Raw genomic sequence first — 17,414 nt, 5'->3', positions numbered from 1 at the left:
GGTGCCCTTGTTAGAGGAAGGCAGGCTTTGAGATTTTCAAAAGCCCAGTTTCCCTCTCCTTTCTCTCTGCCTGCAAATCAGGATACAAGATACAGATCTCAACTACGTCCACACCATCCCTGCCATACCACGCTCCCTCCCTGCTGGGATAACGGACTTCACCTCTGAAACTGTAGGCCCCCAGTTAAATGCTTTCTCTTGTCAGAACTGCTTTGGTTATGGTGTCTCTTCACAGCCATGGAACACTGACAAGGTGGGAGCACTGAGTGGGGAGCACTCTTGTGTAACAGAGTACTCCAAGTCTTAGTATCAGGACATGAAGTCAACCTACAAAACTCAGGGGACCAGGGAAAAGCTCAGTCAATAAAGTGTTTGCAAGCAAGTATGACGGACTTGAGTTCAACCCCCAGCACTCACATAAAAAGCTGGGCATGGAGGCACAGTGGCTCGTGCCTGTAATCTCAGCACTGGGGAAATGGAGAAAGGTGAATCCCTGAAGCTCCTTTGACCAGCAGCCACGCCTACTCATTGAGTTTCAGGCCAATGAGAGATCCTGTCTCAGAAAACAAGGTGGAGTCCTGAGGAGTAAGACCCAAGGTGGACCTCAGGCTTCCACATACATGTCCATACACGTACATCACATCCAAACATATGTATGCACCTTCACTCATATGAACACACGTACACCTGCACATACATACACAAGAATGCAGTAACTTTTCTCTATACCAACAGTGAACTTGCCCAGAAAGAAATCAAGAAATAAAAAGATCCCTTTCACAATAGCTTTTTAGAAAAAGAAAGAAAGAAAGGAAGGAAGGAAGGAAGGAAGGAAGGAAGGAAGGAAGGAAGGAAGGAAGGAAGGAAGAAAGAAAGAATAAATTTAACCAAGGAGGCAAAGGTCTTACTAATGACAGCTTCAAGATATTGGAGAAAAAAATGTGAGAAAATCCTAGAAGAGGTAAGACCCCTCCCCCTCACACTCAGGGGTTGGCAGAATTCATGTTGTGAACTTAACTGAGGGAGTACACCATGAAGACAGCCCAAAACAGAGATTCCAGGGTTTGCCATTTTCCAAGAAACACTAGAGATGTGGATTTGGGAGCAAACATGCACCTTTGAAACAAGAATAAGCATAAACTTTTCTATTGCACAGACAAAATAAGATAGGTAGTCCAAATCCCTACCCCAACAACCCAGCTACGGGCCCTCAACAAAACCTAAACTAAAGAAATGCCTTTGGGCCCCCAGGACATGATAGAATCAACTAGGGGGCTGGCTCTCCAAGAGAGGAAGGGATGGGGACGGGGAGGCTGTGGAGGACAGGCCCAACCACAAGTGCTTGTAGCTCTGCAGATATGGCTGGGCCCTCGCACACCAGAGACTCTGACATTAGACTGTACCTATTGTCTTCTGGAGATCCTTACCTAAGAGGCTCAGGAAGTCCACACCAGTGAACACACTGCTCACCGCTCAGCTATGCTAACTAAGGAGGGCTTTCTCCTGAGATGAATATGTGTTAAAAATATCAAATATTAATCACCAGCAGCATTAATTTATAACAATGCTTGTTTCCCTCTCAACTTCCTAGCTGGCATCCGGCGTAAGTGCTTTGAACCTAAGGCTTGTTGCACTGTGGGGATTAGAAACAGCCTCTCTCACAGTCTTCACCAGAACTGAATTAATTGGCTCCATGGGGCAGTTCACAGATTGGAGGGGGCTGCCATGAGAAATAAAATACTGGATGGGTCTATTTGGGGTAAAGTCTAAAATATTAAAGAAAAGAAGAAATCCAGATGTGCTATCACACCCCTGTAATCCCAGCACTTGGGAAGTAGAGACAAAAGGATTAGAAGTTCAAGGTCATCCTTGGCCATAAAGGACAACCTGGGGTACATGGCGAGCTTGAGGCCAGCCTGGGCTACATGAGCTCAAACATCAAGGAGGAGGAAGGTACATGCCACGTTCTTTCTTTACTATCCTGGTACTTCTTAGTGTGTGTATGTATGTGTGTGCACTCATATGGGGTTCACATGTGTTTGTGTGTGTGTGTGTGTAGAGACCAGTGTCAAACTTGGGGTATCTGTTATGGTTTAAGTAAAATACTGCAGATCCCCCCGTGGCTGCAGGGGGCAGCGGGCCATGAGACCACGCCAAAGTGGTGACAGGCAGCAGGCAGCGGGTCCTGAGAGCAGCCAGTCTCAGGCAAGGGTGGCGCAGTTCCTCAAGTGGCTGCAGTGGGCCACTAGGGGCAGTGAATCCCAAGCAGGGAGTCGCGTGGTGGGTGAGGGACCTCCACGGGGCAGTCAGTCCCACGAGGAGAGACAGACAGATGTGTACACCACGAGACCAAAGGTGGCTGGTCCCAGGCAGGGAGCCATGCAGTGGGTGAGAGACAGATGGATGGGCACACCATATAGAGTGAGTTGGATAGTTATTTAGTGGGTTATGGAAGGAAAAGGGAAGAAGGGGAGAAGAGCAGAGAGAGAGGCAGAGACAGAGGGGGGAGAAGGGAGTGAGACAGAAGCTGCCTCAGAGAGAGAGAGAGAGAGAGAGAGAGAGAGAGAGAGAGAGAGAGAGAGAGAGAGAGAGAGAGAGAGAAGGGACTCAGGCTGGAAGCTGACCGAAGAGGGAGTAGGCATGGCTTGTCTCTTAAAGGGAGAGAGCAGACCATTACAGTATCTTTCTCAGTTGCTTTTTGCCTTGTTTATTTTTAATTTTTTTTCTTTTTTTTTTGTGTGTGTGTGCATGCACATGTGCATGTACACTATTGTGCTCATGGAAGCTCAAGGACAGTTCTCAGGAGTTGGTTGTCTCCCACCACCTTGTGGGATCCAAGGTGTAAATCACAGTTGTCCCGCGTGAACGCAAACCCACCATGCCTGCCTTCCACTTTGTTTCCGAAGGATTTCTCACTTTTACCGGACCTTGTTGATTCAGCTAGGCTGGCTGACTGGCTAGCTAACCCCAACGGCCAGCCTACTCTGATTCCCCAGCACTGTAACCACTCAGCTGTTGGTTGTTTGACCGTGGAAATCAAATCCGCATCCTCCTACTTGCACAGCTCAGGCCTTCCGGAGTGAGCTAGCCCAGCAGCTGTGCTGGTTTTAAGCCGCAGTCCATGCACAGACCGGGGTTTTAGCCAATGGCAGCTGCCTCAGCATCGATTTTCTTGTTACTTGCTAAGTTGATTTCTCCAGCGGTTGGGTTGACTGACATGCTGAGGTAAGGCTTCTACGAAGGCAGAAGGTACTGAAGTACCACATGGGAGTCCCAGCTCGAGGGCTCATTGAGCGGCTTGGTAATTGCAACTGAACCCTGCTGCTAACCCCAGAATCCGCCCTGTGCTGCTTGCCATACCTGGAAACAGTAGCTGAGGCTGTTCAAGGAATGTGTTCTGATAGAGTTGCCCACAATCTGGGAAATGCCAGGGTGGGGTCAGAGATACGGCGAGCACGTACATCCCCTTCTAATCACAGCTATTATCGGGAACCTGTGCATGAACTTGAACTTGGCAAGGAATGAACACTGGGTTTCTGGCTGCTAAGTTCTTTCAGATTTGGGGCCCCTGAAATGCACCCAAAACCTTTCCCATCCTCCCCAGCTGTTTGGTTTCCTCTACTCAGGATAGACCTCCAAGCTCCCATGGTTTAGGGAGGGGCGTGGCACAAAAATCCCCAGAGGCTGGGCTGAGGAGCCAAGTGCTGACTCTTCAAGATGTCTTCATAAAGAAGAAGAAGAACTGACCATCTCATGCCGCTTCCACGTGGTGGATGACAACCTGGGCATTTCCATACACTCCCATTTCATCTTCACTGCAACCCCAAGAGGCAGGAGCTCTTGTTCATTTACTTCACCTTTGGGCTTTGCTCTTGTGACAGATTTCAGGGCTCTTCTCTGGCTCTCTGTCAGAGCATGTTCACAGCTCCTTGTCCATCAGTGCATCTCCCTGCCTAGGCAGCCAGCCTAGGCTGACGCAGGGGTCACACCTGCAATCCCGGCATTTGAGAGGCAGAGGCAGGAGGATTGCCATAAGTGTGAGGCCCATCTGGACTACATAAATGAGTTCCAAGATAGTTGGGGCTACCAGAGAGAGAGAGAGAGAGAGAGAGAGAGAGAGAGAGAGAGAGAGAGAGAGAGAAAGAGAGAGAGAGAGAGAGAACTTTCAGGGAGATGGATATTGAGTCGCATGCCTAGCGTGATAGTGTGACCTGGGCTACATGATCTTCCCAGGACCCAAGCCTTATGCTATTCTCCCCAGACGAGCAGGAGAGATAGGGAAGATTGGAGCAGTGCTATCTGCACGGAGTGGAGACATGTGGCCTTTTCTTTACATGTGTTGAAGGGCAAGTCATTCAGGGGAGCTCACTCTCACTCATGTGAAATTTGTGTGCTTCCGTGGTCTAATGGCTCTGGGCTTCTGGGGCTACACAGCCCCAGCTGGGAAGCAGGGTGAGAGAGGATATGCTTCATATATCATAGCCTTGTCCCTGCCCAGGGCTCGCCATGCACGGTGTTATTCTAACAGGGTACAAACAATCCCAGGACTCCAGAGTGGACTTGATGCCCATTAACTGTGTATCAGATTCTCTGCTCCTGCCAAGGCGAGCCGGGCAGTGCAGGGAAGGGGAAAACAACCCTTGTATTCATTTAAAGACACCACAGTCACAACAAACTGGAACCCTGCCCTGCCCTACCAAGCATAGGCTAGTGCTTTTGTGCTACTGATCTCATGTGAACTCTGCAGCATCAAAACTTCCATTCAAGGCATTGCTTGGGGGCTGGAGAGATGGCTCAGTGGTTAAGAGCATTGCTTGCCCTTCCAAAGGTCCTGAGTTCAATTCCCAGCAACCACATGGTGGCTCACAACCATCTGTAATGAGGTCTGGTGCCCTCTTCTGGCCTACAGAGATACACACAGACAGAATATTGTGTACATAATAAATACATAAATATTTTTTAAAAAAAGACATTGCCTGGGGTAGAAAGCCACAGATTCCCAGTACGAGGCAAGATAGCAACATCCCTTGGAAACCACAGAAGATTGTTCCAAGACCCCAGTGGATAGCAAAACCTGAGGGTGCTCAAGTCCCTTACAAAAAACAGCATGGGATTGATGTGTGCCTATGTACGTCCTCCCACAGGCTTAACCCTTCCTAGGACACTTACAAAACCTAACACAGCACAGCGCCGCACAGTCCCATGTACTGTTCAGAGAACAATGAGAACAGGCACACATGTTCAATGCAGACGCACTTTTTAATATGCTTGAACCCCAGCTGGCAGAATTCACATGAAGAACCCCCAGGGTTTGGACGGTGACTCTATGTAGCTTGCGTTACAAGATGCTCTATGTAGCTTTAGTGAATGAGGTTCTTATTCTCCTTCCCACCACAACCTGAGTGTTACTTAACCATTAGAAAATGGTTATTCCTGTTTGGAGGGCAATCAAGCCATTTTGCAACACACACTGCCCACCTTCCCCAACAGGAGATTCTGAGAGTCTCACCACACCACACCCGATCCTTCCTGCAGGGGGATGCTGTTCCTCTCCTCCTTTCTCTTGTCAACTTTGGGGATCTTAAAGGTTTTTCAGTTTTTCTGTTTAGTTTGTTTGTTGTTTTTTTTATCGAGACAGAGTTTCTCTCTGTTACAGTCCTAGCTGTCAATCAAAGTTTCTAAAATTAGCTTTACCGTGCTATAATTCATTCAGCACATCCTCTACCCTCATAAACTGCACACTCCAGTGATGCTGGAGATATTGACTGTTATACAACCACCTCCTCGGTTTAATTTTAGAACATTCTTGTCACCCCCTAAAGAACCCTGAACCCCTTAACTCCACATTTTTCTGCCTTCACCCTACCCTATTTCTAGCCAACTGTGACCAGCTTTCTCTATCTGTGGGATTGCCTGCTGTAGACATTTCCCATAAATGAAATTGTGCAAAGGTGGCCTTCTATGACACACTCTGTCATCCAGTGATTTCTGTTATGCTATTAAGCAGGTATGTACCTTGTTTCTCTTTAGGGCTGAGAAATAGTCCATGTTTGGATATCTTATCTACTCATCCAGAATGAAAAGGACCTATTTGTACCAGGGCAGTTCTTTGCTATCATTGCCAATCCCTGGTCTGAGAAAATGTCCCTGAAGACACCCAGAGTGTGCCCCAGGCCAGCGTGTGCTTCTTTATCTACAAGGCAGGGTCTGCTATTGTTATTTTTATAGATTTCAAACAAAGCCTCAGTGTTGACTCTTGGGGCTGGTCTGAGAGCTGATTTGGGTCAATCATTTGGGTCCACTCTGTAGGCTCAACTCTGAACCAGTGTCCAGCCCTGCAGCCGCTCTCCCCTCTGTGATCTTTCTCTTCAGGCTGAGAAGCCTCTTGTTCCTCCTTGGGTCCCACCCTGGTCATTGCCTGCAGGAATCCCTTCATCAGCAGTGATAATCATGCAGGACAGTAGCTAACCAGCGTTTACACGGATCTCACTCAGAACGCTAAGGACCACACTGAGGGGGTTCCACACTGAACAGCAGAGGAGGCTCTGCCAGCAGACCTGACAGCAGTGTACGTCCCCGGACACTCTGCCCTTCTGTGCCTGGCCCTCTTGTCCTGGAGGGGCGAGATCTCTAGCCCCTGGCTACCTAGAGACCTGTGGAGATGATGGGAACAATAGTTAAAGGAGTAGCTGCGATGAGGAGGAGCCCAGGTGCTGAAGGAGCCTCAAAGGCGGCTCTGCTGACCCTACTACATCTTCGGGGTTGACAGGCGAAGGGTGAACTTATCCACATCTGCTCTCTCTAGGGAATCTACGAGCAGGGAACGCGCGGCAAGTGGCCTAAACTCCCGCAGGGAGGGGGTAGCCGCTTCCAAAGCCTCTTCTAAGGTGGGGCAGAGCCCGAGTATTAATGAAACATTGTTCTTGTGGCCATTCCGGAGGCAGGCTTCTGTTTAAGCGTTGTTCTGGACCTCCAGTGGAATCCAAAGCACAGTATGTCTGAAGAACTCAGCCTCTATTTTCTGGAAGCACCCTGTCCTCTTTTCGCCTGCAAGCGCCTGCTACTTCCATTTTTCCCACGAGAGGGCACCAGACACCAGTGGTTGAAGAAGACCGATTTGGGCCTAAGGACAGTCAGTGAAGTTGTGGATGGATCTTGAAAGGGTCTGTCAACTTTACCTGACCTTATTCTTCTAGAGTACATTTATGTTAGGGGCATACTGTCTTTATAGGGAGTTTTGTATAGCCATAATTCTGAAGCGCATATTACTGAATGTAAAGAATACATTTTCCTAAGCCTCCAAATCTCTCCGCTGTTTGTCCTTGCCACAGCCGAGAAGTGAGGCAGGGGGTCATTCCTCATTCCTCAAAATTATTACATTAAACATGAAAATGAGTGCTGCCATGTTAAATTGTTGGTTCACCCTATGAGTCTGCAGGTGGCCTGCTCTGAGGCTAGGACAGAAGGGCAACATGGCGCTGTACTAGGGAGAGCCTTAGGGCACCCCAGCGTCTTGTTTCTGAGGCATCCGAGGCACTGACTGCTGCCCACTGCTCTCAGGGTTGCTCTGTGAGCAGGGAGGGACACAAGCTGGAGGTCAATACCCAAGGGCAGTCAGTGGAACCTGGAGATCCGGGAAACAAGGAGGATCATGGGACCATTGACTTGGAAAGGAACTTTACAGCTAGACCTGGGCCTGGAGCCCAGAGGGAAAGAGTCTGTGGGATGAATGCAGGAACGTCTATGCAGGAACGTCTATGCAGGTCAACAGAGCAGGGGGACAAGGGCACAGAACGGTCCTGTGCTGGCCAAGGCCCGGACTCATGGGTTCTGGAGTAAGGATTGAGCAGAGAAGTGGGTGAGGAGAGGAACCAGGGTCTTAGAAACTGCAGTGAAATCTCCTTGGCTTCTAAGAAACGGAGTAGTTCCGACACGTGGTCGCCCACATTCTACATTCTTTTAGGGTTTTTTGGATAGCTGTGAATGCGGCCCAAGACAGAATTGCCAGCTTACTTTAAAGGAGATTTTGTTGTTGCAACTTGATTGCCCCATTAGGAACTTTGTAAAAGGCAACTTTTGTCAGAGTGTTGTTGGACACCCTGTATCCAGACTAAGAACTCCGGCTGTACCAGCAACCTTCCTATGGAGAAAGCTCCCAGGCCTGGATTCAGGCTCAAGGCCTTGCCAGCTCCCTTGCTGACACAAATTACCTAACACTGGGCACATGTGGCCAGCGGGGATCAAATATTTGACATAAACCCAAAGGGACTAAATTTCAGCTCTGAGAGTTGAAGTAGGCCTGTGCTAAGTCTCCTCAAGGGAGCTTCTCCACCCTCCCAGCTCTTCCTAGCAGACCCCCAATACACACATACCCAGAACCCTCTGAACTGCCTCTCACCCCTAGTTCAAAGAGACCCTAAAGTCTTCTTGCCCTGAGAAAAGCTGACTTTGTACCTACGGTCCTACAGTAAGGAGCTAGTCAGTGAAAGAAAGATGAACACTCCTCAAGTTGGTCCACACCCCCACAGGACCTGTGACTTAGTGATGCACCCCAGGGCCAGTGCCCAGGAGGCTGTGATTTAGGGATAAGGTGCATGCAGGACGGGACAGACAACTGGGAGGAATGCAGCATCACAACTTCGTGGGGCTGGCCAGCTTCTCAAGGTCACAGCCTCCTCTGTAAACACCCGTGGACTATTCCGTGGTAGAAGGTGTGCCTGTCTGCTCACACATCTGCAGTGGACAGGGCGGGGAATGGAGCGGTCGCAGGGAACTAAATCACACCGAAGGAATGCAGAAGAGGTCACCCAATAGGGATTCTGAGCCCAGACAGACTAAAAGTTGGAGTTCTTCAAGTCCCGGGAGCAGCGGTACCTGCCATCCAGGAACCTGGAGCACAGGAGGCTGGGTGAGCAAGGACAGGTGTGGTGCTGGCGTTTCCTAGAAAAAGGGATCTAGAGAGAGAAGGAAGCAGTCCATCAGCCGTAGGAAAGGGTTGTGAGAGCTCCGTGTAGTCAATGATGTTCGTGGGTGACCAGAAACTGAGGATACCTGCTACTGAGCGCTGAGCCACTGACCCCGAGATGCTGAGCCACTACACGCAGTAGCAGGTACTTTCCTGAAAGCAGCGGTCAGCCGGCGGGATGCCAGCAGGGCCATTTGGGATCCGTCCACGGTGAACGTCAGGTGAAGTGAGAACCCACAAAAGTCTCTTTACCAATGTATTAGGGGTGCAATGGAGAGCAAACTCATGAATACAGATGCTGCTAATCCAGCTGCTGCAATGCAGACCAACCACAAAGCTTGCTGGAGAGTGAGCCTGTGGCCCTCTCCTTAGTTGTATCTGGTCAGTACTCAGAGAAAACCACGCCCACAGCAAGTTACCCCCAAATGTCATTGGCTACACCAACGAGCTCCTACTACAGGAAAGGCCTGCAAATGTCTCCTCCCAGCCAACAAAAAATGTTGATTACAGACAACCACTCCAAGGCCTGGAGGGATCGAACGGCGGGACAACTACAACGGCACACAGCTAATTCTTGGGGGAGCTAGGATTTGAACCCATATAAGGCTGACGCTTAGCACTCAGAACACCTGTGGCCATGTGCATGCTTGCTCTCTCTCTCTCTCTCTCTCTCTCTCTCTCCCTCCCTCCCTCCCTCCCTCCCTGTCTCTCTCTCCCTCCCTCTCTCTCTCTGTCTCTCTCTTTCTCCCTGTCTCTCTCTCCCTCCCTCTCTCTCTGTCTCTCTCTTTCTCCCTGTCTCTCTCTCTCCCTCCCTCCCTCCCTGTCTCTCTCTCCCTCCCTCCTTCTCTCTGTCTCTCTCTTTCTCCGTCTCTCTCTCTCCCTTCTTCCCTCCCTCCCTCTCTCTCTGTCTCTGTCTCTCTCCCTGTCTCTCCCTCTCTCCCTCCCCCCCCCCTCTCTCTCTCTCACACACACACACACACATGATTGCAAACACTCTCACACCTCTGGTAACTGAATCTCTCTGCTTACCCCCTGGCATCCTCAGCTCTGAGGACAGGGCCTACAGATAGCTGTGAAGGGACAAACACCCTCTTTATCCAGTGGCTCACATCAAAGAGCACCGCTGGACACCCAAGGTTCCCCCAGTATTTGAAAGGATATTTGTTTATACGTGTGTTATATGTGTGAGGGAGAGCATGCCTGTGGAGATAGGAGGACAACTTGGGAAGTCTGTTGTGTCCTTCCACCTTTGTATATGCTCCAGGACTCGAACTCGGAGCACCGTGTTTTCATAGCAAGTGCTTTTACCTGCTGAATCACCTCACCAGCCCCCAGAGGGTTTTAAATAGAGTGATAAGGAGGCTTGGTCCAGACTACCTGGGTTCAAATCCCAGGCCTTCTGTTTACCATATCTGTGACAACTGACTACCTATTTACCCTGGCTGTGCTTTGATTTTATCATCTATAAAATGGGTTAATAGCTCCTATCTGACTATATAGCTATAAAAAGACTAAGACCATTTACTTATTGAAAACTTACTGAGGACAAATAGCCTGTAGGAAGTGCTCGGCATTTGTTTTTGGTTAATGCTGATGTCCTTATCGGGAGCGTGAATCATTCTGAGCCATCTTTCATAGCCCAAGGCAATGAGGGTGGCAGAGCCGTTCAGCTTTCAGCTTCCTGAGCCCGAGGTGGTTAGGGACAAATCGGTGGCCTTGGGAATTGGAAGAGGCAGCGGCAGGAAGAATCTCTGACTCCAGGGAGCACTGGAGCTTGTACAGAGGAGTCACAGACCCCGAAAGACTGCTAAGGGGAACTGGGTGTGGCTGTAGGTCCAGCAAAGCCGCTACCCTTTAGTGGCCCCACCCTCCAGAGGCTACAATTTGCAGCTACATCCCTGACCCTCCCAAAGCCGAGAGCCTCTTGGCTGTCTTGTGCCCAGAGTTAGCTGCATAGGGCACAGAGAAGAAATCCCTCTTCGAGAAAGTTCTTTGCTGTAGCCTCAACACCATATAGGGGGCCATTTTGTGTTCTTAGATTCTGTTCCAAAAAGCAAAGGGTATTTGATAATCTTTTGAAATCTATCACTTCAGAGTTAATTACCCTGCTCCCATTAAACATAACAACTAAGGGTGGCTGGCCTGAAGGGCTAGCAGCTTGTGTGATTGGTGTCACCATTCCACAAAAACAAGGAAGCTGTACCCTTTACCAGTAGCCTAGGACTCTGGTTGACTTCAGAAAACTCCATTCTAATCCCAGCTGTGTCAGGACGGCTCCTTGAGCAAGTCACATGATCTGCTGTAGTTCCTCAGCTTGCTAAGGAATGCTTTAAAGGTCAAACTATAACTGTGTCTCCAGCCTGTCTAGAGGGTACAAGTGGACAATGTTACCACCCAAACCAGTGTCCAAACAGTAGCTGCAGGCCTAGGTAAGGCTGCTGCCTGGAGCCGCAACCCCAGGGCTGTCTGCTTTCCTTCCTTGGGTCAGGCTGGATCCACTGGAAGGGAGCAGTATTAATCTTCTGCATATCATCATCAGAAGCCTCAGACTCCCTGCTCTAAGCTGGATCCAGGCTCCAAGATCCCTGCCTGCTTGCCAATGCCCCTGCACGCACACGCCCATCCTCGTTCACATGCATACCCATGTCTGTTCATATGCATACCTATGCCCCTTCACACACAGGCCCATGTTCGTTCACACACATGCCCATGCCCCTCCACACGCATGCCCATGCCCCTCCACACGCATGCCCATGCCCCTCCACACGCATGCCCATGCCCCTCCACACGCATGCCCATGCCCCTTCACACGCATGCCCATGCCCCTCCACACGCATGCCCATGCTCATTCACACACATGCCCACGCAGTGCCAGCAGAGTACCTTGTGGCTTCCTGGGTGGCACTCCTCTCCTTCCCGACCCAGTGGGGTGCACAACCGCAGGCCCCGCAGCCACAGGCTGATAGCACAGCAGGTACCTGCTCCACACTGGACATCTCGTTCACAGGCCTACAGGAGAGAGAGGGGGACAGCCTGTTAGTGCCACCCAAAGGAAAAAGGAAAAGGAATGCTAAGCCATCTGTGGCAGGGTCTGGAGGAAGTGACTAAGAGCCCTGGATTAACAGGACTCACAGCTGAAACACCACTGCTTGGCAGGACACTGGGTCTTAGCAAAGTACTCGACCTCAACCTGGGGAACCAGCCCAACTCAGAGGCAAGGCAGTCCCCACCCCAGAAAAGGCCTGTTAAAAGACTCGGCTTTTCAAATATCAGTCAACAGCAGCACAATTGACTGAACTAGAACTCCCTGGGGAGGAGAGGAGAGGGGAGGGAAGGGGAGGGGAGGGGAGGGGAGGGAAGGGAAGGTGAGGGAATCCTTGGTGGTCCAAAGCCCTGAATGACCATTGCTGAGTTATCTCAGGGGAGAATCTTTGTCCTCCAGAAGGCATTTATCAGTTGCCTCTCTGCATGTCTCCCACCACCTAACCCACAGGAGCCTGGTGGACAGGTATCTCCCCCAATGTTTCTCTGCTGGCCTCTCTGGGCTCCTGACACGAATCCTTCTGATTTGGGCTGCTTGGACCTGCTGGGTTAATGCCTATATAAGGAAATGTCAAACAAGCACACTTTACCCCAGAGCCAGAGCCAAGAAAGCAAGTAGGGCCTAATGGAGAAATAGCCAACCTGGCCACAGGGCACAGAGGTCAAGTGGCTTCAGAGTTGAAGTTGGAAGCTGAGTTTCATTTTTCTCCAGTAGGAAACCACAGAACACCTTCAGGCTGCCAGCGTGGGCCATGACAGGAGTCGGAAGCTCCAGACTTTTCCAGGTGAGGAGGTCAGGATGCCACCAGAGAAGGTACAGGTGGCAGTCACCAGCAATTACTCTCTAACCCAGCAGGGGCACGGCTCACACCTAAGCCAGCACCCTGAACATTGAGGGTGAGGGAAGTAGGGTCCCTCCCGGACTCTTCTCTCCTGACAGGTGGCAGGCATGGCACTCTGGGAGGTTGGGACCTACAGCCTGGATTGTCATCATCTAAGGTGCAAGGGAGTGTGGAGAGATCAGGACCGTTTGGTTGAAAGCGTCACCTCAGCCCCTAACATCCTTATACCCAAAGAGTCTGGAATGTTTGGATCCAGGCTTCACCCCAGCCCTTGAGCACCCCTATATCCAAGGAGTCTGAAGTGTTTGGGTGAAACTTTCCATCCCAAGCCCCTTGCCCTGAGAGTTGCTACAGTCCAGACTCCACCTCCAAGAAAGCCCACCAAGAGGTGACCCCTCCCCAGAGAGGCTCAAGACCATTCCCACAAGCTACTTAAACTGCCACCCAGAGAACGAACACATGGTCTTCCCGGTCTTCCTTTCCCCTCTCCATGGTTTTTCTGGTCTTCCTTCCTGTCTCCATCCATGGGGGGGGCCACTCGGGAACACTGGCATCCATTAAACCTGGGCTTTTTCTAATTTGGTTGGATTTGGTCTGATTTGGATTATTGCATGGGCGGAGATGTTTTTTGGGCTGTAAAAACTTTTTCAAGGACCTGGTGTCTTTCTGGAGTCAGAAGAGAAACATCAAAGGGACATGGGAAATGGGGGAGCTGAGCACTCCCAGATTCCTTCCCCCCAACACTGTTCTGACCAAGTGTTCATCTGGCCATAATTCACCCCATTCATTCATTGCATTGGACTAACGCAATCCTTCTCTCTTTGTGTTCTTTATTAAGGGGTGCCTCACCACCCCCAGACCTCTCTGCATCTTCCCCTGGGGACCCACTAAAGGGTGAGAGGAGGTGTTGGTGGCACCCATCTTGCCCTAGGGACCCACTAAAGGATAAAGGGTGTTTGGCGCACTCTTCCTAACAGCAAAAGTAGACCTGATGCGGGACTCTGTGCTTCTGCCCTGAGCCTCACCAGCACGCTCTGGAATAACATGGACAAGAGGGCCAGACGTAGATTGAAACCAAGGTGTACACAAGACAAATGGGACTTGGAAGGGGGAACGAATCCATCTTGTAAAAGAACTTCCTATGGCACGCTGCAAAGAATTTTCATTATACTAAAGACTCGATGTCAAAATCCCAGTGCCCTCCTCCCAATGTACTTTAAACAATCTTATATTTAAATACAACTTCTCAAGACCCAACTCTATCAGAGTGAAGTCTGACCCATCTGCAGATTATATGCATCCCCACTCCCAGGCACCTCCCAAATCCCTCTGCTTTAGGTGAATTGGAGCAGCAGCGCCTTCCTGATTCTCAGTTCACAGTCCGTGCAGAACCCTGATATCAGCCCCCAACCCAAGCCTATGGAAAAGACTAGAAACTTACCCCTGTGATCACTGCACAGTGGGACACAGTTGCTAGAAGGAACACGATGAAGACTTGCACGGTACCTCTCATGATCAGTTGGGGTGAAGACAAACACTTGCCCACTCCGGTGCCTCTAATCTCCTTCCACCCTGCCTTGCACTGGGCAAGCTGAGAAGGCCAGGCTGTCCCGCCCTTACCTCTTTCAAATTTATACAGTCGGGTCCAGGGCTGTCTCATCCCGCTCCTCCCTCCCCTCTCCAGCATTATTCAGATGAGCTCAGAAGCGAAGATGAGACCTGATTCTCTAACAGCATTGCATCACCATCAGAACTGATAAAAATGGACACATCGGGGGACTTTGACAGTTGCTCTAACTCTTCCGGGAGCACCGCGCTTCCGACAGTGGCATGCAATTCGCTTGCTATCCATTTCTGTCTCTGCATCATTCTTCGCTGCTTGGGTCAGGGGAATGGCTTTAGTCCCCTGAATTAGGAGATTTGCAACATTGATTTCCTCTCACCCACACTGAACCATGCAGCCTACATGTTTATGCTCTCACACTTAAATGGTCAAGCTTTGAGTTGGCATATACCCTGGATTCAGCACAGAGGTGGCTGAGAAGACAGAGGTTGAGGTGGCATCTCTTCCTGACCTCTAAAAGGTTAAAATTCCCAAAGTGGAGACAGAATACAGCAAGGAAAATTACATCCACGATGTTACTGCTTCTCACGATATGCAGGCGGGTCTGCTCTCTAACGGGCTCTAGACAAATACCTGTGGGCTGGTGAGTGAGTCTTGGCTGTCTAATTGATTGGGTTCAGAATCACTATGGAAACACACCTCTGGGTATGTCTCTAAGGATTGTTCCAGAAAAAGGGAATCAAGGAGGGTAGACCCACCATAGTTGTGAATGGAATGCCATGAGCTACAGATTCAGACCAAGGACAAAACCAGTTGAGCACTGGTTTTCACCAGTTTTCACCTCCCTGTGCTTTGTCACCTACCACCAAGTGCTCCTGCCTCCGTGATCTCCCTGTCATGATGGGCTGTGCACCCAAGCCATGAGCTGAAATAAAACCTTCTTCCCTTCTGTTGCTTCCGTCGGCAGTAGAAAGGTAACTCATACAGCAGCAAACATCCCTGGGACAGGAACCAAGAAGATAAGGAAGCACACAGGCTCCACCCTGGAAGTATCCTGTAGAGACATGAACCTGGGCTAGGCTGTGGCCGAAAGAAGCCATGTTGGTGTTCTTCCTGTAGCATGGGGTGAGCATGAGAGTAGCCTTATCTGTGAGCAAACACACAGTGGGCTCAGAGCATAGCCGTCCTCGCTGAAGGGAAGCCCCTGGTCCCGACCTACGAACAGACCAGAGAGACACGGTTGGATCCTTTGTTAGATCATCCATCTTCTCTGCACAATAATAAAAGCTATTTTTTCCAAGGTGTGCTTTGTAGTATATTAATACAAGGCGAGCATGCCTAACCCAAATCTCTAAAATCTAGACATCTCCAAAGTGGAGGACTTCCTGACGTAATGTTGCATGTGGAGAATTCTACACAGTGGAGCCTTGCTGCATGCACAAGAAGTCACTTAAAATACTGAAACTTGCCTTTAGGCTATGTGGGTAAGGTGCTCGTGACACAGACAGAATTCAAGTTTAGACTTATGCCCCATCCAAGATATACCATTGGGTATATGTAAATATTCTGAATTAGGAAGGTGACCCTCAAACCTAGGACACCCTAGGTCTCAAGGATTTCAGAGACAAGGTACTCAGTCTACGGGCATTACATAGATGATTGTTTTCCATGGTCAGAGACTTGGGGAACACTGAATACACCTACCTAACGAGTTTCTTTCTGCAGAATTTTCCAGGGTCCTTCATGTTGGCATAGGAAACATTAAGTGGAAAACACCACCTGTGGTCCATTCATCCACAATGTCATTTTCTCAAAGTGTCTTGTGGAAATAGGATTCTCACACAGAAATGTCAGCCGGCATCCATGACCAGTGAGAAAAGAATCCCAGTGGGCCTGGACACCATGGCTGGTCACCAGCACTGCCCCAGGCAAACACACCAACTTTGAACCTGATTACTTGCTAGTGTCACGAACTTAAGGATACTGCTAATCCTTGGAGACCCAGTTTTTTCTTCTTTTTTTTTAAAGATCCATTTATTATGTATACAGTGTTTTGCCTGCATATCTGCTTGCTGGCCAGAAGAGGGCACCAAATCTCATTACAGATGGTTGTGAGCCACCATGTGGGTGCTGGGAATTGAACTCGGACGTTTGGAAGAGCAGTCAGGGCTCTTAACCACTGAGCCATCTCTCCAGCCCCCAGGACCCAGTTTTCTGAGGCCCTCCAGTTCTCACCAAACCCCCTAGTTCCTTCCCAGAAGGCACAATTACCATGAAGAAACTGTCACAGGGAACTCGATATAAAGCAGTGGCACAGACTGAAAGTGTGCCCTCCCCCTTGGGTGGCAGGGCTTGAAGAAGAGACTGCTTGAAGCGTGAGGCTTGAGGGACAGCTCGTGACTTGGTAGAACTCTCAGAAGAGACCCTGGGAGCTTTAGCAAGATGTGACATTGTTTCTTTCCTCAGAAACTCAATTAACCAAGCACTCTCTGTGGCCCTCCCCCATGTCGGACCCTGAAACTGCAAGGCAGGGCATCAGATGTGCTGAGGGTAACCCTCTTATTGCAATCAGGGCTACCATGTGGCTGACAGATGCGGAGTGAAAAGGTAAGTGGAGGAACTCGGCTGGGCACCTGGAGGACTCCAAGGCAAGGAGATGGAGGTGGAGTGAAGTGAGAAGCAAGTGGGAGGGACTAGGGGAAATGATGGACAGGGCTAAAAATATGGGTTCCCTTATGACAGAAGAGAGCTGGCAGAGGAGGTGTGTTGGGCAAACCCTTAGCAAATTTCTACGCATCTGCAGACATGATAGAGGCTGGTGGGGAGCCGGTAATATGCAGTAGAGGGTTTGTGTGAAATAGAGGGTATATGTGCAGATCGCGGAAAAAGAGGAAGGCAGGTGGGAGAGAGGGAGGAAAGGAGGGAGGGTGTGTGTGTGTCTGTGTCTGTGTGTGTGTGTGGTGTGTCTGAGGACAGCGTAGGGGCATTTTATTTGTATTTT

At 49.9% G+C, this 17,414-nt stretch overlaps 1 protein-coding gene across 1 annotated transcript; it reads right to left on the bottom strand.

Moving 5' to 3' along the window:
* Positions 1 to 8,834: 8,834 nt before the first annotated feature.
* Positions 8,835 to 14,362, bottom strand: Prok1 (prokineticin 1). Its single transcript, XM_075979025.1, has 3 exons — positions 14,291 to 14,362; positions 11,849 to 11,974; positions 8,835 to 8,954 (listed from the first exon to the last, which is right to left on the bottom strand). Exons 1-3 carry the CDS (start codon positions 14,360 to 14,362, stop codon positions 8,835 to 8,837), a joined length of 318 nt encoding a protein of 105 aa, XP_075835140.1.
* Positions 14,363 to 17,414: the final 3,052 nt, after the last annotated feature.

The sequence above is a fragment of the Microtus pennsylvanicus genome, chromosome 7 (genome assembly GCF_037038515.1).
Source record: "Microtus pennsylvanicus isolate mMicPen1 chromosome 7, mMicPen1.hap1, whole genome shotgun sequence".
NCBI classification, from domain to species: Eukaryota; Metazoa; Chordata; class Mammalia; order Rodentia; family Cricetidae; genus Microtus; species Microtus pennsylvanicus.
This window is presented reverse-complemented; position numbering and strand designations above follow the sequence as displayed.

Bases quoted from the DNA above. Each gene is read 5' to 3' on its own strand.
- Prok1 (XM_075979025.1), bottom strand. From the start codon at position 14,362: ATGAGAGGTACCGTGCAAGTCTTCATCGTGTTCCTTCTAGCAACTGTG. The intron at 11,975-14,290 runs GTAAGTTTCTAG...TCTCTCCTGTAG, and splicing joins ACTGTGCAGTGATCACAGGG to GCCTGTGAACGAGATGTCCA. The intron at 8,955-11,848 runs GTACTCTGCTGG...TTCTCTCTCTAG, and splicing joins GCCACCCAGGAAGCCACAAG to ATCCCTTTTTCTAGGAAACG.